Source organism: Giraffa tippelskirchi, chromosome 8, assembly GCF_054371585.1.
Source record: "Giraffa tippelskirchi isolate mGirTip1 chromosome 8, T2T-mGirTip1v1.2.pri, whole genome shotgun sequence".
In the NCBI taxonomy this organism is placed as follows: Eukaryota; Metazoa; Chordata; class Mammalia; order Artiodactyla; family Giraffidae; genus Giraffa; species Giraffa tippelskirchi.
Window position 1 is genome coordinate 132,700,744 of NC_137282.1, and position 23,968 is coordinate 132,724,711.

Sequence of the window (23,968 nt, forward strand, 5' to 3'; positions counted from 1 at the left end):
TCTCATAGCACATCTTATTGACTCCTCCAGCACTGATTTTTCATTATAATCCTTAAACATTTGGTCATTGTGGATTAGAGGTGAATCTCCCCCTTGTTGTTTAGAATTACCAGCAGTTGCAGAGAGATTTTATGGAGGATGATCACGAGCGAGCAGTGTCCGTGACTGCTCTGTCTGTCCAGTTCTTCACCGCACCTACTCTGGTGAGTAGTGCTTGCCTCTTCTTTGTCACTGATAGCTGGCACTCCTTGCCTTTTTTTGCCTTCTTAATAGAACTATGAGCGTTTGCAGAGTGATTATGTGACAGATGACCACGACAGAGAGTTTTCAATCGCAGACTTCTCGGTTCAGATTTTCACAGTCCCTTCACTTGTAAGTACGAAAAGACTAAGAAGAACTTTCTTGTTTTCCACTAGAAGAAGTAAAGCCTTAAAATAATAGAGAACTGAGATCTGTATATTTCTGAATAGAAAAATATTTTTTTAATGGGTGATAAGACTTCAGATGCCTTCTATACCAGAAGATATAACTTTATGTAATCTGGAGGAGGAAAGTTATTTGAACTTAATCTGTACTTCCTCATAGTACTTCCTTGAGGTTTTGAACTGACGAGTTAATTAAACTCATTAGTTTAACAAATTTATCCATTAGAAACAGCATATTGTGCAAGTTCCTTGACTGTCCAGTGGTTAGAACTCGCTGCTTTCACTGCCGGCTCCTGGGTTCAGTCCCTGGTGGGGGAACTAGGATCCCACAAACGACGTGGTGTGGCCAAAAAAAGAAAGACAGGGAGGAAGAAACAGCCTATTGTATATAATCGCACATTTTGAGAAGCCTCCTTTTCCACCCTAAGGGAGGGGATTACTAAGGCAATTGAATCATGATGATTCAGTGATCTTATACTAAGTTTCACTAGTTGTTCCAGCAGGCATCCTTATGTTTTCGTTCTATTGAATAATTAATATTTAATTCATTTAACAAAACTTTGAGCACCTATTATTTATTTAGTTCTGTGTCTTGGGAATGAAGTGGTGAACAAAAACAGACATAGTCTTTTCCCTCATGAAACTTACTGTAGAGGGAAAGACTCACATAAATGGTTAATTAAAGCTATAATAAAAACTCTGAAGAATTTGGTTGTTTTGAGAGAAGAGTAAAAAGAGCTGACCTTTTCCCACAGTTTGGAAGAGAATTCTATGTAGCTTTATGCAGGATCATGAAGGAAAACCCATTCAGAGGAACCAGTACTTGAGAAAACCCTGAAGTAGGGATGTTCCTATAAGCAGAATAGAAGAAAAGAAGTGCAGTCAAACATCCTTGAACATGGAATAGAATGAGACCAGAAACATAGGCAAGGGGCCTAACTGTATGGAGTTAAGAGTGTTCTACACTTATTTTATTAATAAGGTGTCTGTTTCAGCTTCTTTTTTTAATGACTGTTTTTTCCTCAGATACTTTTATATTCAAGGGTGTATTCTAGTGCAGTTGAAGCTATCTGAAGTCTATTTACCCACTAATGAGATATTTTGGTACAAATTAAGGATTTTGATTTTTATCTTAAGAGCATTGGAAGGCAATGAAGAGTTTGAAGTGGCACTTACATCATCACATTTGTGATTTTTTAAAAATGAAGCTTTTTGTAATTTGGAGAACAAATTTGCTGCAGCAGTAGTGGTTGTGGGGAGCCTGTTAGGGATTGTGGCAGAGAGTATAGAAGTTGTGAGAGAGATGTAAGTAGTGAAATCTACTAAACAACCACACTTTGGGTTTCAGGGATATTGGGTTTGGTGAGTCATTGGTTGTTGGGTTTGAGGGGAAAATGTAAAGGTGATTCCTGGGTTTCTGATTGTAACCAAGTAGATTTCTCTGCCACTTGCATAGGAAGTTTTGGAGAATGAGTAGCACTTGTAAAGAGGGAAAGTGTTGCTTTCAGTTTAGTAGTGATGAATTTGAGAAGCCTCTGAGACAATCCCATGTGTAATCAAATCTGCATTTCTCCTCCATTGATCCTTTTGTCCATTTCCATGCCAGTGCTCAGTTTTAATAATTTTAGCTTAATATTACATTTTAATATTTTATAGAGCTCTAGATCTCCTTTTATTATTCTTTACAAGAAATTTCTTGGGACTTCCCTGTGGTTCAGTGGCAAAGACTTTGTGCCGCCTCCCCACCACCACCCCAGTGCAAGGGGCCCGGGTTCAATTTCTGCTCAGGGAACTAGATCCCACATGCTGCAACTAAAATACCTGGCGCAAGTAAATGAATAAGAACTGAACTGAAAAAAGAAAAAGAAAAAAAATTTTTTTCTTAATTATTTTAGGCCTTTTTTTTTTTAAGGACTAAAATCAATTTCAAAAAACAAACAAACACATTAGGGTTTTTGACTGAAAACCTACTGGCTCAGTGGTAAAGAATCCTCTTGGCAGTGAAGGAGACGCGAGTTCAGTCCCTGGGTCAGGAAGCCCCTGGAGAAGGAAATGGTAACCCACTCCAGTATTCTTGCCTGGAAAATCCTATGGACAGAAGAACCTGGTGGGCTGCAGCCCATGGGGTCTTAAAAGAGTCGGAGATGACTTGATGACTAAACAACAACAAACAAAAGTAAATTTGTCAGTTTCAAAAACACATTAGAGATTTTGACTGAAAAAATGTTTTATTTATAGATAATTTGGGAAGAACTGATATTTTTGCAATACTGCATATCCCCATCTAGGAACATAATTAGTCCTAAAAGTGTTCTGTGTTTTATATTTTTGACACTGTTATAAATTACTCACAATTTTAATCTCATTATGGCTAATATATTAAGAACTACTGATTTTTATATATCCATCTTATATCTATCTGGTTTCTTATTAACATTTTCTGTGATATTTTGTGTTAATTCCTTAGAATTTGTAGTAATCTGCAAATAATTTTTGGTTTTTTCTAATATTTCAATTTTTTATGTTTGCTTCTTACCTGACTCCTTTAGCTAGAAGCACTATAAAAATAACATGTTTTTGTTCAGAGCATATTTATTTAGAATTTTTATTAACTAGGCATTGTTTTAGACTCTGGTGATAAGTAGACCATTAAACAAAAAAGACAAAAGACCTTGTTCCCATGGAATTTATAATCTTAACCAGGAAGAGATACATGTATGTAATACTACTTATAAATCAAAGGTCATTGAGAAGTGCTACAAAGTAGGAAAGCAGATTAAAAGGTTAGAGAGTGACAGTGAAAGGGTCATATTTTATACAAGATTTTCTCAAAAAAAGCCTCTCGGAGAGATGGTGTTTGAACAGAGACATGAGGGAGTAAGTGATATGCCTAGCTGGTAGAAGAGTCTCCTCGGCAGAGAAAAACAGCAAGTGCAAAGTTCTGAGGTGAATGTGCACTTGATATTTTAGAAAAAACTCAAATCAGGCCAATGTTGCTAGAGTGACTGAGGAGGAGAATGATCTGTGAGGTCATTGAGTTTGGGGGTGGGGTGTGATGGGAGTGGATAGTGCCAGACCTTGAAGGCCATTGTAGTACAACTACTTCTATCTTTTATCTAAAGAAAGTAGAAAAAGGGAAATAGTGAAGAACACATATTAACAAAACAAAATGTACAAAAAATTTTTCTTTGAGGATAAGAAAAGCAAAACTGGTGGGAGATAGATCTCTAGAAAGTCTAATGAGAAAAATGAAAAAATTTTAACTTAAAAAGAATTGTAAAAAAAAAAAAGGATTGTAAAAGCTACAAATCTTACAGATTTCAAATAGAAAATAGGCAATATTAGGATCCAGTTAATATAATTTGAAATCTAGATGAGATGAACAGATCCCTAAGAAAAAACTGGTTATTACAAGAGAAACAAGAAATAGAAATTTTAATTAATATAAAAATCTGCTTACAAGGAAGTCCCAGGCCCAAAGGCTACACTGGGAAATTCTTCCAAATATTTAAGAAAAAATAATACCTATCTTATATAACTTTTTCTAGAAAACAGAGAGAAAATATACTTGACGATTTAATGACGTCCTGTGTAATCTTGTTACCAAAACTCAGATTGAATTGCAGACTAAATCAAGCAATATGGGAAAAGGATAATGTATCATAACCAATGATATAACCCAAGTCATAACCAAAGATATAACCAAAATAAAACCATAATGTTTTATTTCTTGAAGGCAAGAGTAGTATACCATTTGAAAACAAAACCAGCTTGCATAAAAGAGCTAATTAACAGACAAAAAGGAGGAAAAATGATCATATCAGGTGCTTATCCCGAATTCATGATTTAAAACAAATTAATAAAACCTCACTGCAAATGAAATAGGAATAAAAGAATTTCTTTAATCTGATAAAGTACCTAAAAGCAAAGCAAAAAGTAAAAACTGAAAGCAAACAATGTGCTTGATGGCAAAATAGTAAAAGCTTGTTCCCTGAGACTTAGAAGTTTTTCTTAAGTCGGTGAAATTGCATATACTCATTTAATTGTCTCAAAATTGACTAATACAGCAAACAAGAAGGAAAACCATTTTACTTGTCAATTCCTCCCCTCCTTCAAACTTGAACTATAGTCTTCACTGTCTAGGAAGATTAACATAAATTAATCCTATTGACTTTGAGCTTCTTGAAGCCTAAGTCCTGGCAATGAAACGATGATTTAAGAGTTTTTCAAAGGGATGTTTAACTATACATTAATAGATTTTCTCCTTATCTGATGACTTTACCACTTAACCTCTACATTAGGCATCTTTTCTTCTTTGACATCTTTGTCTTCTACAGAAGACAATTTGCAGTTTGGTAATATCAGTCAAAATTTATAATGTATATTACCTTAACCCAGTGATTCACTTCTAGGAAATTATTTTGTGAATCTCCTTGCAGCTGTACACAGTAGATAATTGTTGCAGTATCTTTTGTGATAAATAGCATAAGATTGGGAAAAACCCAATGCTCACCAGTAAGGGCCTGGCTAATAAAGTGTGATAGAAGAGAATAGTTGTGATAGTTACAAAGAATGAGAGAATTTATGTTAACTGGTATGGGATAATCTCCAAAATATATCAGGTGAAAAACCAAGCGCAGAACAGTGTTTATAATATGCTATCCTTTGGGCAGGAGGCAGGGGGCAGAAATCATTTTACGTACTCATACTTATATCTACTTAATAACACTTATTCATGTATACTATAAATGTGTATATATATATGTGTGTATGTATGCATACATGTATATGTTATACACGCACCACTTCTGGAAGTATATGTAAGAAAACTGCTAACAAACATTGCCTTTGAAAGGGGAACTTGGGAACTAAGAGACTTACCTTTTTACTTTTTTTTTTGCATCATTTAAGTGTATTTGCTTATTCAAAAATACATAGATATGTATATCTATACATAGAAAGAAACAGAAAATAAATCTCAACTAAGATTAAAAGAAGTATGGTTTCATATTTCATACTGAATTCTACAGAATCTGTGATATAAGCCTGTGGATCCTAGAATAATTATACCATACCATTATAGGTGTCTAAATGTCTCAGTTAAGGAAAATTTGCAGCCTGGTTCAGATCCCCCACCCTGAATTGTCTTTGAATAATGAGCCTTGGATCTGTCTCCTTACATTCTGGCATCTTTCTCCGTGATATAATTGTTGCTTCATACACGTGGCAATTGGAGTAAGTAATTGTTATTTAGAAATACACAATAATGCATTTATGATATTATGATATTATATAGTTGTATTGAAAAAGGTCTAAACTGAAAGAGCTAACCAATGTTGGTGACTTTTTTTTTTTTTAGCTTTCTGGTAAATAGTTTTTTATTACCATGTACTCTGATATACTTTGTCTTAGGCTCGGATGCTTATCACAGAAGAAAACCTGATGACCATTATCATTAAGACATTCATGGATCATTTGAGACATCGAGATGTCCAGGGCAGATTTCAGTTTGAACGATATACTGCTTTACAAGCCTTTAAGTTTAGGAGGGTTCAGAGTCTTATTTTAGATCTCAAGTAAGTTTCTGTTCAGTTGTTAAACCAGTTGCAACTTGTAAAAGGTCATTGTTTATTCATATACTCATTGCTGTTTTTATCTTGTTCAGGTATGTGTTAATTAGCAAACCAACTGAATGGTCAGATGGTCTGAGGCAGAAGTTCCTGGAAGGATTTGATGCCTTTTTGGAATTACTCAAATGTATGCAGGTATGTATAAATGGATACATTTCAAAAGGGAAGCGTATATTTTTTTCCTTTTTTGGCTCACTGATCTAAATATCTTTCTGTTTGCGTTTTTTTCATTCTGGGCACATTTTTAAGAGAATAATTTGGATAGCTACAATTTGGACCAAGAAGCTCTTCTTAACTGGAAACTCTTAGAAAGGTGTAGAATGCATGAGATCCCAGCAGAGGTTCTGACATCTGCTGTTCTTTTGTATTTGGCTATTCTTTTGGTTACCATTAATGTTCTTTCTTTGGGGGCTTCAAGTTAGTTGTTTTGTTTTGAATATGCTTGAATGGAAGTATTGTCAGCTTAGTTAAAGAGCTATATTTGTGTGTTTTTTTAATGTTTCCATATTTCTTTTTGTTTCATGGATGTCATATTTATATGATATAGTATAGACTCTCCTCACCAGCTGCCCCATTTAATTTTCTTTTTGGAAACACCTCTGTATACAAAATAAAATCTAGAAACAAATTAACTGATATAGTTAACCAGTTTTGTTGTTGTTGTTGTTTTGTTTGTTTTTAGCTACAACTTGAGGCTTGTGGGATTTTAGTCCCCAACCAAGGATCAAACCTCAGCAGTGAGAGCACAAGTCCTAGCCACTGGACAGCCAGGGAAATCCCCTGGCTGTAAAAAGAGAGATAGCATCCAGAAAATAGGAGCTATGTCATTATGCTTCCTTTAGTACCTGTCCTTTCTAGGATGTATTCTAGTTCCCATGTTGTGTGGTAGTTTAATGGATGTTTAATTTATTATAGTACTTCTGTTTTTTGCTTTGTGCCTGTAGAAACAGTATCTACCTTTGTTAATTTGAATACTCAAAATGTCCTATATTTTCCATCATTTAATCAGTTCTGTTACACCAGGGTAGTTAGGCTAGTTTCTAAAGAAGTATATTCTTTTGTATTAAAAGCTATTTATCTTTTTCTGGTTTTGCTTCCCTTCAAACTCTGAAAACTTGCAGTTGCAAATTACAAATATAAAAATTTATTTTAGTATTTTATAGAACATATTTATAAATTCAATAGCATTTTAAAAGCCTGTCAAATTTCTTCTGACAGTTTTTTCTATAGATGATAGAACTAAAAAGGAATTTGAAGGATTGTTGCAGTGAAGTACAAATTTTATTGTCTAAAACATGTAGAAGATTGCTTCTAAAGTAATTCATTCTGTATTTTACTGGGATTTTTTTCTTTATAAAATTTTAGGGAATGTTATATAAACATGTAATTTAAGAAGTTGGACTTCTCATACTGCTTGAAACATCCTGTTAAAACTCTTGTATGTTTTTGTAATCAGTATATATTTCTTCTATATTATTTCTCAAGTTTCTATGTAGAAGAACAAATGTAATTTTAATTTATTTAAAATCTTTTCACTTCTTTTAAGGGAATGGATCCAATTACACGTCAAGTAGGACAGCATATTGAAATGGAACCAGAGTGGGAAGCAGCCTTCACACTACAAATGAAATTAACACATGTCATTTCGATGATACAGGACTGGTGTGCTTTAGATGTGAGTCTCTTCTGGGGTCAGGGATAGGAGATAAATGGAGGAGGGGCAGAGATAAACAATTTCCTAAGTAAAATATGAGGCAGTTTGGAGAGGATAGTAATGATATGCTCATAAAATAGCATATTTTCCTCTTTCACCTATACATTCAATAAAAGTTACAATTCTAAAGCCTTAGAGAAATTAGAAAATAGAGGGAGATATAATCCACACTCTTTTCTCTTATGTTGCTATCTTCTTTTTTCCCCCCATAATCCTATCAAGATTTTGAGCATATAAAAAGTTTATAAATTTACCCCAAAATCAAATTTTACTATTAGTACATTTGTCCTGTGCCTTTAAACTATGTTGGCCTCCTTTGGCTATAAAATCTAGATGAGAGGTGTAAGTTGGGAGATCAGAGAAGGGTTCCATGAGATCTAAACTGTGTCAGAATTAACTGATCAGAGTAAAGAATATTCCTGACTGAGGAAAAGCTGTATCACGCTCTCTGATGAAGAGGAGTATGGTTGTTCCAGAAGCTTTGAGAGCTGTGTAGTTGGAGCAGAGGTCAAAGACATGACTTTGCAGGGCCTTGGAGGCCATGTTCAGAAGTTTGAATTTTATTCTGACTGAGGTGGATGCCATTTGAGAATCCCAAGCAGAAAAGTGACATGATCCAGTTTACATGTTTTTGAAAGTTACTCTGTGTGGATAACAGATGGAGGAGGGCAAGAGTAGAAGCAGGAAGTTCAGTGGAGACACACTGACTTTCCTTTAAGTGACTGGAGATATCAGTGGCCAGGTTTGAGAGCATTTTAGATGCGATTGCTAGCTTGGTAATAGATTGCACAATGGGAATGAGGAAAATAGAGCCCAGAAATAAACCCACACAATTATGGTCAGTTAATCCACAACAAAGGAGACAATATGCTGTGGAAAAAAGGTGATCTTTTTCAGTAAGTGATGCTGGGAAAACTGGACAGCTGCATGTAAAAGAATGAAATTAGAACATTTCCTCACACCATGTAAAAGAATGAACTCAAATTGGATTAAGACATAAATGTAAGACTGGAAACCATAAAGCTCCTAGAAGAAAGCATAGAACACTCTTTGACATAAATCTTAGTAATATTTTTTTGGATGTATTTCCTAAGGCAAAGGAAACAAAAGCAAAAAAATAAACAAATGGAATCTGCTGCTGCTGCTGCTGCTAAGTCGCTTCAGTCGTGTCCAACTCTGTGCAACCCCATAGACGGCAGCCCACCAGGCTCCGCCATCCCTGGGATTCTCCAGGCAAGAATACTGGAGTGGGTTGCCATTTCCTTCTCCAGTGCATGAAAGGGAAAAGTGAAAGTGAAGTTGCTCAATCATGTCCAACTCTTAGCGACCCCATGGACTGTAGCCTACGAGGCTCCTCCGTCCATGGGATTTTCCAGGCAAGAATACTGGAGTGGGGTGCCATTGCCTTCTCCGAAATGGAACCTAATTAAACTTAAAAGCTTCCACACAGCAAAGAAAACCATCAACAAAACAGAGAGACAACCTACTGAGGAGGAGAAAATATTTGCCGATGAGATGACCAATAAGGGATTATTATCCAATATATATCAACAGCCCATACAGCTCAATATCAAAAAAAACAGCCCAATTAAAAAATGGGCAGAAGACCTGAATGGACATTTTTCCAAAGTGGACATACAGATGACCAGTAGGCACATGAAAAGATGCTCAACACTGCTAATCATAAGAGAAATGCAAATCAAACCACAATGAGCTATCATTTCACACCTGTCAGAATAGTTGTCATCACAGAGACCACAAGTAACACATCTTGGCGAGGATGTGGAGAAAAGGAAACCTGTACAACTGTTGGTGTGAATGTAAATTGTAGCCACTGTGGAAAACAGTATGGAGGTTCTTCAAACAACTAAAAGTAGAGTCACCAGAAAATCCAGCAATTCCACTCCTAGGTATTTATATGAAGATAAAGAAACACTAATTTGAAGAAATACATGCTCGCCAATGAGCCTGGGAGACTACAATCCACTCACAAAGAGTTGGACTTGACTGAGTGACTAAGACTTGCAACGTTCATAGCAGCATTATTTGTTCATAGCAGCACAATTGCCAAGATACAGTATCCAATAGATGAGTGGCTAAAAAATATGTTGATGGGTTGGTAGATGTAATGGAATATAACTTAGCCATGAAAAGAATGAAATTTTGCATTAGCAACACTGATGGACCCTGGAGGGTATTATGCTTAGTGAAATAAGTCAGAAAGACAGATCCTATAATCACTTATGTGTGGAATCTAAAAAATAAAACAGAAATAGACTCACAGGTACAGAGAACAAACTAGTGGTTGCCCGTGGAGAGAAAGAAGACCGGGAGGGGCAAAATAGGAGAGATTAAGAGGTACAAACCACTGTGTATAAAATAAATAAGTTATAAGAATATATTGTACAGCACAAAGAATATAGTCAGTATTTAATAACTAAATGGAATATAATCTATAAAAATTTTGAATCCACTTCTAACTAATGTACATCAACTATGCCGCAATTTAAAGAAAAAAATGGGGAATGAGGGAAAGGAGTATATTAGAATGACTCCTAGATTTCTACAGCTCTGTAGAGATGTTCCCTGAGACAGGGCCTTGGATAGAGGGAGCAAGTTGTGAGGGGAAGATTGAGTTTGCCCATATTGATATTTGAGGTAAATAGCCATCACTGAATTTGAGATTCTTGTTTAATATTGTAGAAACTTACATAAAATCCTCTTTTATAGGAAAAAGTATTAATTGAAGCTTACAAGAAATGCCTTGCTGTATTGACGCAGTGTCATGGTGGTTTTACCGATGGTGAACAGCCAGTCACATTAAGCATTTGTGGACATTCAGTGGAAACTATCAGATACTGTGTTTCCAAAGAAAAAGTTAGCATTCATCTCCCAGTTTCTCGCTTACTTGCAGGTAAAGCATTTTTCCCTAAAAGAGAACTTTGAAATTGTCTTTTGAATTGTTGTTTGTGGTTAGTGTTTACTGAATACCTACAATGCTTTATTTTGAAAGTGTTCTTGTTCAGATCAGTCTATCACTTAAGTGATTGTTAATAAATTGAAAACACCCTAGACTTCCTCTCTCTCTCAGCAGTTTCTTATTGATAAATTTTTTAATCATCAGGTTGAAGTGAGTTCCAAATTGGGTTGATAGTTTTTTTTTAATCGTTAAGTAGCTGATTTACACACTATTTATACACGCTCGACTATTTGAAGCTGCTACCTCACGGCAGCCAGAAACTCTGCATATGCACTCGTCTGTTTCTATAGACATCGCAACTTCCTTCCACATTTCTTGAGTGCAGGAATTCTTAGCTTGTTCACATACTGTTCCCTTTAGTTCTATTTTTAACTCTAGAGAGTAGAAAAGTGAAGTTATAAAGGTAAATATTTTCACTCATTGCAAAAGTTGCAATGTAGCTTAAGTGTGTGGCTCGGTAACTTAATAACACGTGAAAGTAGTTTGTGTGTGTGTGTGTGTGTGTGTGTTTAAGTGTGAGAGACTGGAGAATTGGTATCTTTTCTTCCTTAAATGTTTGGTAGAATTCACCAGTGAAATCGTATGGAGCTGATACTTTTGGTAGGTAATTAATCATTGATTCAGTTTCTTTAGCAGATATACAACAGTTCTATTATCTGTATCTCTTTGTGTGAGTTTTGGTGGTTTGTGTTTTTCAAGAAATTGTTCCATTTCATGTGAGTTATCAAATACGTGGACATGGAGTTGTTCATAAAATTCCTTTATTATTCTTTTAATGTCCGTAGGATAAATAGTAACGATCCCTCTGTCATTTCTGAAGCCTTTTTTTTTTTCATTGTTCTGTGCATTACCACATTATCTTGCCAATAGATGTTAGCATTCCAACAATTTTTTAGATTCTTACCGAAATTGTGGTGATTTAAGATTGAACTTAGACATGTGAACTTAAATAGTACAAGTAGAACAATAAAAATTACCTGGAATGAAATTGTGATTGTAGGCAGAAATCTCTTTTTCTGTAACTTGTTCATGCCCAGTTTTGTTTTCATAAGTATTGATACTTGCATGCTGAACTATTGATCTCCAGTACAGGCAAGTGATGGCATGGTGGTGTGGCATAGTGTTCAACTAGAATGCAGGAAAGTGGGTCTCCAACTCAGCCACTGATCTTCTCTGCCTTTTGAAAATCTGAGTGGAAGCTAATGCTGATAATTATCCACAGGGAAAACAGTCAGTACTCTAAAAATGTACTAATTTTGCCGAGGTATTTACCCCCCTCAGTCTTCTAATATTTTGAGCATTTTATCTTACTGTGTTTGGCAAACCGTGGCCTGAATATTCGCTTATCATCTAACTGGAGAGCCAAGTAAACATACACGGAACAGCTCAAGAACGCTCAAGAACGACTTGGAGGCTGTGCTAATGGAGGCTGAGTGCACATTGTTAGAAAGGGATTCTTAATACAGGTGTTCTTGGATGAGGAAAGCGTCAAACCAGGCTTGACCAAGCGGCCTGCATCTATTGATGAGACTGTAAAAAGCATTCTCTGTTTAGACAACAACATAAATAGGACAGTTAATTCTTAGCTTGCAGAATTAACTAAGGTTGAGCTATGAAAAGCCCTTTGCAATTAGGGACGAAAGAGGCTTTGATCCTAAACTGGAAGTTCTGGGGAACTGAATTCTGAGGTCAGAATCAGTGCAGACCTTGAATTCCATGGCCAGTTTCTCTGTTCAGTTGCCAGGAGGATCTCTTGCTACTGTACTTTAAATGAAACAAACTTCAGAATGATTCAGTCGATTATGACCCTTAAAATTGGTTTAACATGTAAATGCTTTGATAGTTATATAGCTGCTTTTGCTATGTTTGCACTTCTAACATTTACTTCTATAAAATTTAATCAGTGTATGTTGGTACATGTAATTAAGACTCTGGTTCTAAGCATGCCTTTAATACAGAGGTTCATGAAAATAACAGCTGAAAAGCTTCTTTTATGGATGCAATTCATTTTGTATCTTAATGTGTAATATGATAGGTTTCCAAAGAGACACAGAAAGGGAGTTAGACATAAAGTTGAGCAAATATTTAGGGTTTTGTTTTTTTTAATCTTAATGACTTTCACTTATAGAAATACTTTTATCTTTGTTTTCCATGCAGGTTTGCATGTGTTGTTAAGCAAAAGTGAAGTGGCATATAAATTTCCAGAGCTCCTACCTCTAGTAAGTAGTACAAACATTTAAAAGTAAATATCTATTACAAACCTCAAGTTAAATAATAGGTTATGAGAATATAATATCCAGCATAAGGAATATGGTCAGTAACATTATAATAACTTTGTATGGGGACAGATGGTTACTAGACTTACCATGGTGATCATTTCATAATTATGAAAAAGTGAAAGAAAGTGAAAGTGAAATTCGCTCAGTCATGTCTAACTCTTTGCAACCCCACGGACTATACAGTCCATGGAATTCTCCAGGCCAGAATACTGGAGTGGGTATAGCCTTTCCCTTCTCCAGGGGCTCATCCCAACCCAGGGACCTATCCCAGGTCTCCCGCGTAGCAGGTAGATTCTTTACCAGCTGAGGCACAAGGGAAGCACAAGAATACTGAAGTGGGTAGCCTATCCCTTCTCTAGCGGATCTTCCCGAGCCAGCAATCGAACCGCAAGTATCAAATCATTACATAGTATACCTGAGTGTGTGTTTGTGTATGTGTGTGTATACAGGAAAAGACAGATTAATTTATTATAAGGATTTGGCTCACATAGTCAAGGGATTTGGCAAGTCTGAAATAAACCTGGCAACCTGGCGGATTAAGAGTTGATCTTATAGTCTGAAATCCAAAGGCAGGCTGGAAGCAGAATTTCTTCATCCTTGGGGAAACCTCAGCCTTTTCTTTTAAGGCCTTCTAGCTTATTGGGAAAGGCCCACCAATATCATGGAGAGTAATGTGCTTTATTCATAAAGTGTACTGATTTAAATACTAGTTACATCTAAAAAATGCCTTCACAGCGACATCTACGCTGGTGGTAATCAAAAATTGGGCACCATGGTCCAGCCAAGTCGACGCATAAAATTAATTAGCACACAGATATACCTTAAAATAATTTTGACTTGTATTTTAGTATATAAAATTTCCATCTCTAAACCAGTCTTCTTTATAGAGTTGAGATTTTTGTGGTTTTTTTGTATACACAGAGTGAACTTAGCCCACCCATGTTGATAGAACATCCTCTTAGATGTCTTGTTTTATGTGCCCAAGTACATGCAGGAATGTGGAGAAGAAATGGTTTCTCTCTCGTAAACCAGGTAAGTGGTTTTTAATTCTGTGAAGAGTTTTCAGTCCATTCTTTAGTTTCTGTGGCAGTTATAATAGTCATCGAAAGTCATCTATATTAAAAGTGTTGGATGGCCACTGGAAATGAACCTTAAAAATTTTTTATTAAAAACTATTTGACAAGATAGATATAATGTTAAACCAAAAGTTTCTTAGAGCTTTTAATCCTATTTTATTAAGAAACAATATCAAAAGTAGAAATGAACTTAATTTTCACTTGAAGTCATTTTTAGAACAAAGTTTGATATTTTTAAAAACATAATGAAAAATCAAGATTTCATCTACTTTAATTATAAAATTGGGTTAAATGATAAAAGTTCTGTTAATATAGCTCTGAAATTAAGGTTTTAATTTTTAAACCTCGCCAAGACTTGGTATAGGATTTTTCTCTACTTTTGATAGCTATAAATCTCATTGAAAGAACTTTATTAGGAGACCCAGAAAGTTGGCTGCAAAATGTGAACCATAAAGTTCCATAGAGTTTCCATACTATAATCTGGAAATTTCTAATTAGTCTCTATTAAGATAGCATTCACTGCTGGGGAAACCACATTGTGTGTACATGTTTGCATGTTCTTATACTCACATGCACAAAACGCATGTGCTTTTTTGGTGGTGGGGAGAGGAGAGAACTACACAAATAAAAACCTGTTTACCCAATATAATTACTTATGTTTTTTTTTTAGATTTATTACTACCACAATGTGAAATGTAGACGTGAAATGTTTGATAAGGATATAGTAATGCTTCAGGTAATGAATTAAAAGCATTAAATTTAAAGGTTTGGGGGAGTTTTTCTTTTTATTTTCACCAGACCCAGACACTTAGGATCACTCTCAAATCTGTAACTTTGATCTACCTCTTATCTGTTGTTGTTCAGTTGCTAAGTTGTGTCCGACTCTTTTGCAACCCTATGGCCTATAGCCTGCCAGGCTCCTCTGTCCATGGTACTTCTCAGGCAAGAACACTGGAGTGGGCTGTCATTTCCTTCTCTAGAGATCTTCCCATCCCAGGGATCAAACTTGCATCTCCTGCATTACAGGCAGATTCTTTACCACTGAGCTACCAAGGAAGCCACCTAGCCCTTATCTACTAAGCTCCAAATTCATATGGCTAAAATAACTGATCGAACATTTCCATCTGGTTTCCTGAACATATCTCATATTTCACATACTCAAAATAAATCCACTTGTGTCCTCCATACCTTCTTCCTGTCTTCAGAGTTTCTCTATCTTGGTGACTTGTTCAACAATCTATACAGTTATTAGAGTCAGAAATCTGAAAGCCATCCTTTCTTCACTGAACTCAGATTATAAAGCCCCAAATCCCTCAAACTGATTTTCAAGGCCTTCAATACTTAACTGTGTTAAAAACTCCCTGAATTTGTCATATTCTCCATTAAGTCTTAAAATTTGTACATTTATTTATTTTCTTGCCTAGGTTGTACACCCCACCCTCTTCCTTTTCTGTTTGCTACCTGTCTTGTTTTCCTACATATCTTCATGTTTAGTTTAGCATCACTTTCTCCAGAAAGCTGACATACTAAAACGTGGCTGTGTATCCTTTTGGGGAAGGCCCATAGCATGATGCCTATCCCCACCAGAGCATTCATAACTCTGGATTGTGGTTGCCTATTTACTTTCCTTCCTCTACACTAAACTGTGACAACTCTCTTGGTCCTTTTTATGTCCATTTATGTAGCATAGTGCTTGTCACAGAGTAGTGTTTCCATATTATTGCTGAGTGGATTTAGGAATTATAGAATAAGTTAAAAATTAAAATTCAAGTTGATTGAGAATCTGTACAAATGAGATTATAGGAGAATTAAAACTAATATTTAAAAGCCAGCATTTCACTTAGTATAGTGTTTATTACTAAAAATTAGTTTGAGTTCTTGATAAGACTTTAATATGACATGCATTTAAAAAAAAAATACTGAAAGTTTTATTACTGTACCACTTTTCTCTCAGAGTCGTACCCCTGACAGTGACAACACTGACATAAAACCTTGAACTGAATTTATAGGGATACAACTAATTCAAAGCATTAAAAGGGATGAGAATGTGTAGTCCATGTTATTATGATATGTGGGTTCAGGGCGTGTTTTGTTTTGTTTTACCAGCATAGATTCCTGTCCACACTTGTGGCTATCACAAGTAAGGACTGGGGCTAAATGAGTCCTCATCTTTTATTGGAACTGATGAACGAGTAAGCTGCTATCTCATGTGCAAACCAGAATATGTCTCACTAATTGTTTAGTAGCCCTTTTGACCTTCCTCTTTTCCTTTCTTTCATACATTTTAAAAAAAGACAGGTGTCTCTATGATGGATCCAAATCATTTCCTGATGATAATGCTTAGCCGCTTTGAACTTTATCAGATTTTCAGTACCCCTGATTATGGGAAGAAAATTAGTTCTGAGACTCCCCATAAGGTAAGAGCATGCCTTATGAGACCACAACACAATTGTTAGAGAAGCGCCTTTCATTCTTTTTGATTATTTTAATCATCTGAGGTAATACAGATGATTCTTATTCTTATCTCTGAACTTGCTCTCTTCCATTGCCCCCGATGGTTTCAGGATTTAGTTCAGCAGAACAACACTCTAATAGAAGAAATGCTATACCTCATTATAATGCTTGTTGGTAAGTTTGGATATTTTGAAACATTTATGTATTATATTGACTTTTTAAAAACTTTTAAAATTTTTTATTTATTTATTTTTGACTGTGCTGGGTCTTTGTTGCTGTGCGTGGGCTTTCTCTAGTTGAAGTGCACGGGCTTCTCATTGCAGTGGCTTCTCTTGTTGCAGAGCACAGTAGTTGTAGCACATGGGCTTAGTTGCCCCACAGCACGTGAAATCTTCCTGGGCTAGGAATTGAACCCATGTCCCCTGCGTTGGCAGGCGGATTCTTAACCACTGGAAGACCTTCCTTCACCAGGGAAGTCCTATATTGACTTTTGTGGTAGCAAATAGTTTAGAATCTGAACTGTTTCTTCTGTTTGAGCAGTTACTCAGTTTTAGGGGAAGGAGATTAGAGTATATATTTTTATTTTCCCCTCTGGTTACTGTAATGATGAGAGTAACAGCACTTCAGTGCTTTGGAAGAAGGGGAGAAGACAAATGCTAATGCAGGATAAACTGGAAGATTGTGAGTTAGGAATAAAATGGGACAGGAGAATTTAGCAAACAAGAATAGGATATTTAGGAGCTGTTTATTGTTACTTTATATCTTAGCTGTGTTTCTCTCCATGGCTTTGTGGTGCGCAAGTGTTCTCACTATCTATATTCTCAGTCCTGTCGCCTCCATCTTTCCTGTTGTATGCTTTACTTTCTCCTTCCTCCCGTACTGTTTCAGACTCTCAGCAGTCCTGGAGCAGAGAATCCTGGCTACTGTCAGGATGTAATACCAAAGAAGGAGATCTCAGAAGGTGATACCTTATTTGCCATTAGATCAAAGGGCAAAAGAGGGCTGTCCCTTCCTCCTACCACATGGCAGATGACTTGAAAGCAGTTTCATAGGCTGCTGGTACAGCTGCTGTTTCTAGTCCCTTCCCACCTTCTGATCTCATTCTTTGAAAACAGCAACCAGAATTCTCTCTCCATGGCTGAAGACTACAGTCACCTGTTGTGTCAGAGGTTCAGAAAGATGATTGGGAGCTGCTCTCACCCTGCTTTATTGACCAATCATTGCTTTCCCATTGTACAGAAAGAAAAATATATTGTGTTGCATGAATTTTAAATATGTATTGCTTATAAATATTATGATTGTTAAGTGTTTGTATATGTACTTATTCATTGTTGACAGGAGAGAGATTTAGTCCTGGAGTTGGACAGGTTAATACTACAGATGAGATTAAACGAGAGATTATCCATCAGTTGAGCATCAAACCTATGGCTCATAGTGAATTGGTAAAGTCTTTACCTGAAGATGTAAGTACCTACATTTTAAAAAATATATGGAAATCCTTTCATAAACCCTTCCATAAATATATGGAAATATTTAAACCTTTATCTGTCCGTCTAGTGTGTATAGATTGACTTCTGTATACTTTTCCCACAATTGTAAAAACTACAGTGCTAGCACATGTATAACTCTAGTCACTCTTACTAGAAATAAATAGAAAAAGAAAATACTGGGTACTAGGAGTGGAAAGCAAAGAAATAGAATCCTTTATAGTGAAGCCTTGAAAGAGATAATGCTACTGAATAAAAGAAAACGTGTTCCTTAGAACTAAATTTACATATCCATTAAAGAAGGATTGTTGATAGGGTGTTTAGTATAAAGTTGTGATGGGTAGAGATAATGCTTTGTAACCTAGAAATACCTACTCAACTATGTTGTATAAACTAAAGTTTGCTAGAGTTTTTTCCTTCTAAAGCATCCAAAGACTCTTTAAGCCATTCCTCTCATTTTAGTGAATGTAAATTAACATTCATATGGGCATTCGTAGGTAAGTTGTAGCTGTTTTTCCTCCGAGAATCTTAAGGTCCTCTGCCACCTATTTTTCAGCCCTGGGGCTTTTCAGAAACCCCAATTACAGTTGGGAAAGGTTTTTCAAAATGTTTTCCCATATTTGAAACATCGATTAGAACTCTGAACCTTAATTTTCATTCTTCTGGGATTTAAACCTTTACTTGTGGCATTGTAATACTTCTCTTAAACTTTGTCTTATTTCAAACTTAAAAAACTTCAAACATCTATAGCAATTAGAGAACATAGTATAATGAATCCATCACCAGTTTCACCAGATGACCAATCTTATTTCTACTCTAACCACTAATCCCTACACCCTCACTGGGTTATTTTGTGGAGAATACCAGATTAACCATTTCATCTATAAATAGAATTGTATATATCTAAAATAGTGGTTCTCAACCAGGGGCAATTTTGGCGCCCCCCACCCCAGGAGGAGACCATTTGACAGTGTCACTACTCAGGCCTGAGTGTATGTGTTCCTGGTATCCATTCAACAGAGGCCAGGATACTCTAAACATCCTACAGTACAGGGCAGACTCCCACAATAAAGATCTATCTAGTCCAAATGTCAGGAGTGCCAAGGTTGATCCAAAATATATAAGCTTTTAGAAAAAACCTGTGCATTTGCCAGTTATCACACCTAAAAAAATAATAATTTTTAATATCACTAAATATCTATTCAGAATAAAAATTACATGTACTTTTTTTTAGGTCTCTGTTAATGGGCTACTTTTGCCATTTCCATTTCTAATTGTTTATGCAGGTACTTTTTAATGCAGGAAATGAGGGAACAATTATAGTTTCACTTAGATGTTAGAATAGGAAGAAATAAAATTTAAACAGCATTTTAAAAATGCATGGAGAAGGAAATGGCAACCCACTCCAGTATTCTTGCCTGGAGAATCCCATGGACGGAGGAGCCTGGTAGGCTACAGTCCATGGGGTCGCAAAGAGTCGGACACGACTGAGCGACTTCACTTTTCACTTTAAAAATGCAAATACCTTGTACAAAGTGATGGCATCTATATCTACCAAACATTTTTGACCAGAGAATTCTTTTATTCTCACAATTCCTATCACCATCTTGTCACAAATAAGATATGATTTGGAAAATACTGTTTTAATGAAGATAGATAGGAAATTAGTGTAACTATTTCAGAAAATATTACAAAGATATAAATTTTGTTTAAATGTTATGTATACTTTGTGTTTTTATTTCATTACTTTTAAAAGCTGTCACCTTGATTTCATATGGTGACTTGTTTTTAATTGTATCAGTCTGAGTGAATGTTAGCTTACCAAGTAAATTTCCCCAACTGCATATTAATCATGTTTCCTATGGAATCCTCATCTGTAGAAACTGAGACAGTAGTGTATTACTTTATATGATTGCCCTATGAAGCTTAATGATATAAAAGCACAACGCTCAGACTGCTAGCAAGTACTGTTATTAACATGAAACACATTTGTTTCCTGTACCTTTAGGAGAACAAAGAGACTGGCATGGAGAGTGTGATTGAAGCAGTTGCCCATTTCAAGTGAGTTTATTTTCTATTTTTTCACATTTGATTTTATTTTATACATTAATTTTTCTTAGAGTGTTTCCTTTGATGGAATTAAGAATAAAATTGTTGTTTTCAGAGAGTGACAGCCATTTTCAGACATGTAATTCTGAACTAGATTTCTCACTGACATTTCTCTTCTATGATCTAGCCCTGTGCTTAGCAACTTAAAGTAGATACATGAGAATTTTCATTGTATTCAAATAGGTGTTCATAGCTGATAGTTTCAAATAGCTGAAATTAACCTGATCTTAAGTAAATGCATTATGCTTCCTTTGTTTCCATTTGAATGTGCCGCCTGAGCTGTGGGTCAGCCTCTGAATAATGCTTTCTTCAGTGTCCAGTGTGTCACCCAATCAATAAACTAGTTTATCCCCTTAAGGTTGTTGAGGCAGTTTCTTAATCCTGCTTTTTCTTTTCTCCTCACTTCAATGACAATGTCTTTATTTCTGTTGATTTTAAAAACAATACATGTTTTTAGGGGAAGTATCAAAAAAAAAAAAACTATAAAAGAGATTCTCAGGGGCTTCCCAGGTGGCTCAGTGGTAAAGAATCCACCTACCAGTGCAGGAGACCTGGGTTCAATCCCTGATCAAAGAAGATCCCACATGCCGTGGAACAGCTAAGTCCATGTGCCACAACTACTGAGCCTGTGATCTAGAGCCCAAGTGCAGCAGCTACTGAAGTCCATGCACCTAGAGCCGCTGTTCTGCAACAAGAGAAACCACTGCAGTGAGAAGCCTGCACACCGCAACTAAGAGGAGCCCCTGCTCTCTGCAACTAGAGAAAGCCCATGTAGCAACAAAGATGCAGCACAGCCAAAATAAATATAAATAAAGTAAATGATTTAAAAAAAAATTCTCTCAACCCAAATTACACCTGCTTTTTTCACATGGTAGAACTTTTCATAGACATCTTTACATGTCAAAATATAGAAGTTAGCATCACTTTTAATAGTTTTCAGTTGTTTGGAGATAGCGTGATGTGTGTTACCTGTCCCTTATTGTTAGACTTAAAATTGTTGTCACTACAATGACTATCACATTCCCGTGTCCAGTTAGAATAAATCCACAGTAGACATGCTAGATAAAATGGATGCACATAAAGCTTTGGATATAGATTACCAAATGAATCCATAGAAAGTAGTTCCAGCTTATACTCACCAGCAGTGTATGAGATTTTTTAATTATTTATTTTTTAATTTATTTTTGGCTGCCCTGGGTCTTGGTTGCTATGCATGGGCTCTCTCTAGTTGTACAGGCTTCTCACTGTGGTAGCTTTTCTTGTGAAGCACAGGCTTTAGAGCGTGGCTTCAGTAGTAACAGCACACAAACTTAGTTGCCTGGTGGCAAGTGGAATCTTCCCAGTTCAGGGATCAAACCCATGTCCCGTGCATTGGCAGGCGGATTCTTAGCCACTGGACCACAAGGGAAGTCCAACATATGAGATTTAAGAATTTTTTCTTCCCCAAAGGAAACCTGGATTAACAGGACGAGGCATGTATGAACTGAAACCAGAGTGTGCCAAAGAGTTCAACTTGTATTTCTATCACTTTTCAAGGGCAGAGCAGTCCAAGGTAATTGGGAAAATTAAAAGTATATTGGGAAGGGGTTGCTTGGAGTTTTTTTGTTTTTGTTTTTTCCTAAACAGCTTTTACTGCTTTTCACACAGATTGAAAAAGGACACATTTTTATTGTAGAAAATTTGGAAAATATGGAAAGGTATAAAGAAGAAAGTACAAATTACCTATAATACCACCACTTAACATATGGGGTTTTCCCCTTAGTATTTTGTGCATACATAAAAGAGATCTATATAATTATACACATACCTACACATATCTAATTGTATGTATTTTATTGGCTTTTGAAGACAAATCGTCAACCTGTATGGTAATCAATTAACCTGTTTTACACACATTTCAGAATTGCTTAACATTATGCTTTCCCATGGTGACTTATGGAATTTAACTAGTTAAATTTTGCCTTTTAGCAGTTTACTCTTAAAAATAAGTTTTGAATAAATGGCATTAAACAAAACTTAAGCATGAAGCTTTTGTTTACTAGTTGGTTGATCTTTTTTTTTTTTTTGTAGTATAGTCGATTTACGATGTTATGTTTCAGGTATACAGTACAGTGATTCAGTCTTTTTATATATATATATATATATAGTTTTTCAGATACTTTTCCCTTATAGGTTATTATAAAGTATTGAATATAGTTCCCTGTGCTATGTAGTAAGTCCTTGTTGGTTATCTGTTTTATATATAGCAGTGTTTATTCATTTTTGATGCATGAAATAGAGCTCAAACCTAAATAATTTTTTGACTTTGTTGATACATGTTTCCCCTGCATTTTAAACCAAGAAAGAATCCACTTGGGGGATTCTCTTAGTGGAAGGGGAAATTAACCTTGATATCAATTTCAGGGTGATGACAAAATTAAGGATAGAAATTTCCTAAAATCAGAAGTTAGTATGACAAAGATTAACTTATATCAGTAGTTTTGGATATTAAATTGTTTCATATTACTTATTCTCTGTCCAAATTAATTCATTTTTATTAGGCAGAGGAAGCTCAACGGAAATTGAAAAGACAAAATAAAGAAGATACAGGTATTTTTAATCTTTCCCAAAATCTCCTGTCAGTCTCTTAATGGTTAAAGGTTGTTTTCCATAGACTATGATAATGATCCTTGGTGAAGTGAAAGATTTAAATGTAAGCTTTCTGAATGAATAAACATTTAAAGGACTAATATATAGGCTAGTATAGACATGGTCTTATACTGAGTCACCTCTGAGTTAATGGTTTTATCTCAGATCTTCAGACATTTCTAGGGAAAAGAAAGACCTTCTTTTGTACTACTGTTATTATGGAGCTACTTTTATGCATTTAACTGACCTGAGAAGGTAAAATATAGCTCTAAGATGCAAATATTCTTTTAAGGCTGTCAAAAGTATGTAATAAAGTCATAGTTTTTTTGGTTTGGTTTGGTTTGGTTTAAAGCATGTTCTACAAAAGAAGCCAATAATATCTTTATTTTCAGCACTTCCACCTCCAGTTTTACCCCCATTCTGCCCTCTGTTTGCAAGTCTGGTTAACATTTTGCAGTCAGATGTCATGTTGTTAATCATGAGGAGAGTATTGCAGTGGACTGTAGAACATAGTGGACATATTTGGTCTGAGTCCATGCTGCAAAGGGTAAGTTTGAAGACATTTATTATTTATATTTCAGTGGTTTTGTAGTAAAAACCAAAATACAAAGTACTCTTTCAATATCTGTACATGGGACACTTAGGTTAAAATGTAGTGTTATCTTACTTTGAAATAAAGTATTTTGTTTCTATTTTTGTGTCTGAGGATAAAAATGAGAGCTTGGCAGATGTTTTTACACCATGTAGTTGTGATTACCCTGCTCTTCTTGGCAGATCTGCCTCTCATTGACTGGTCCTGATCTGTCTTTGTTTATGCAGTACTCTGATGTTTGCATAATGTAGTATCTTTGCATTTGTTTTTTACTTAATTCTCTTTAAAAACTTGTGAGTTCATTATACTTACATTATGCAATTGAAGAAATTGAAAGTCAGGGACTACGGTCCTATAGCTAATTAGTGGCAAGTTCAGAACCTTTGTTTGTATTTTACTTTATAGCTTTAATGTAAGTCATTCATAAATTCAGTTCAGTTGCTCAGTCGTGTCCGACTCTTTGCGACCCCATGAATTGCAGTACGCCAGGCCTCTCTGTCCATCACCAACTCCCGGAGTCTACCCAAACTCATATCCATCGAGTCAGTGATGCCATCCAACCATCTCATCCTCTGTCGTCCCCTTCTCCTCCTG

General features: G+C 35.7%; 1 protein-coding gene across 19 annotated transcripts in view; it reads left to right on the forward strand.

The window, feature by feature from the left end:
• The window catches only part of UBR2 (ubiquitin protein ligase E3 component n-recognin 2), a 109,947-nt gene that overhangs the window by 51,169 nt on the left and 34,810 nt on the right, over positions 1-23,968 (forward strand). For 13 of the 19 annotated variants that reach the window (XR_014061832.1, XR_014061833.1, XR_014061834.1 and 10 more), the window contains 15 exons: positions 274-372; positions 5,838-6,001; positions 6,091-6,190; positions 7,602-7,730; positions 10,500-10,683; positions 12,907-12,968; positions 13,950-14,060; positions 14,775-14,840; positions 16,399-16,521; positions 16,669-16,732; positions 17,897-18,021; positions 20,054-20,106; positions 21,604-21,706; positions 22,695-22,743; positions 23,175-23,329. Coding sequence is in view for 12 of the 19 variants with exons in the window: in XM_081518698.1 (XP_081374824.1) it covers positions 274-372; positions 5,838-6,001; positions 6,091-6,190; positions 7,602-7,730; positions 10,500-10,683; positions 12,907-12,968; positions 13,950-14,060; positions 14,775-14,840; positions 16,399-16,521; positions 16,669-16,732; positions 17,897-18,021; positions 20,054-20,106; positions 21,604-21,706; positions 22,695-22,743; positions 23,175-23,329 (1,587 nt within the window). In the remaining 7 variants the exon portion in view is untranslated. Of the gene's footprint in view, positions 1-104; positions 204-273; positions 373-5,508; positions 5,661-5,837; positions 6,002-6,090; positions 6,191-7,601; positions 7,731-10,499; positions 10,684-12,906; positions 12,969-13,949; positions 14,061-14,774; positions 14,841-16,398; positions 16,522-16,668; positions 16,733-17,896; positions 18,022-20,053; positions 20,107-21,603; positions 21,707-22,694; positions 22,744-23,174; positions 23,330-23,968 lie in introns of those variants that run through there. The other 6 variants (XM_081518694.1, XM_081518690.1, XM_081518692.1 and 3 more) reach the window with 4 other exon arrangements.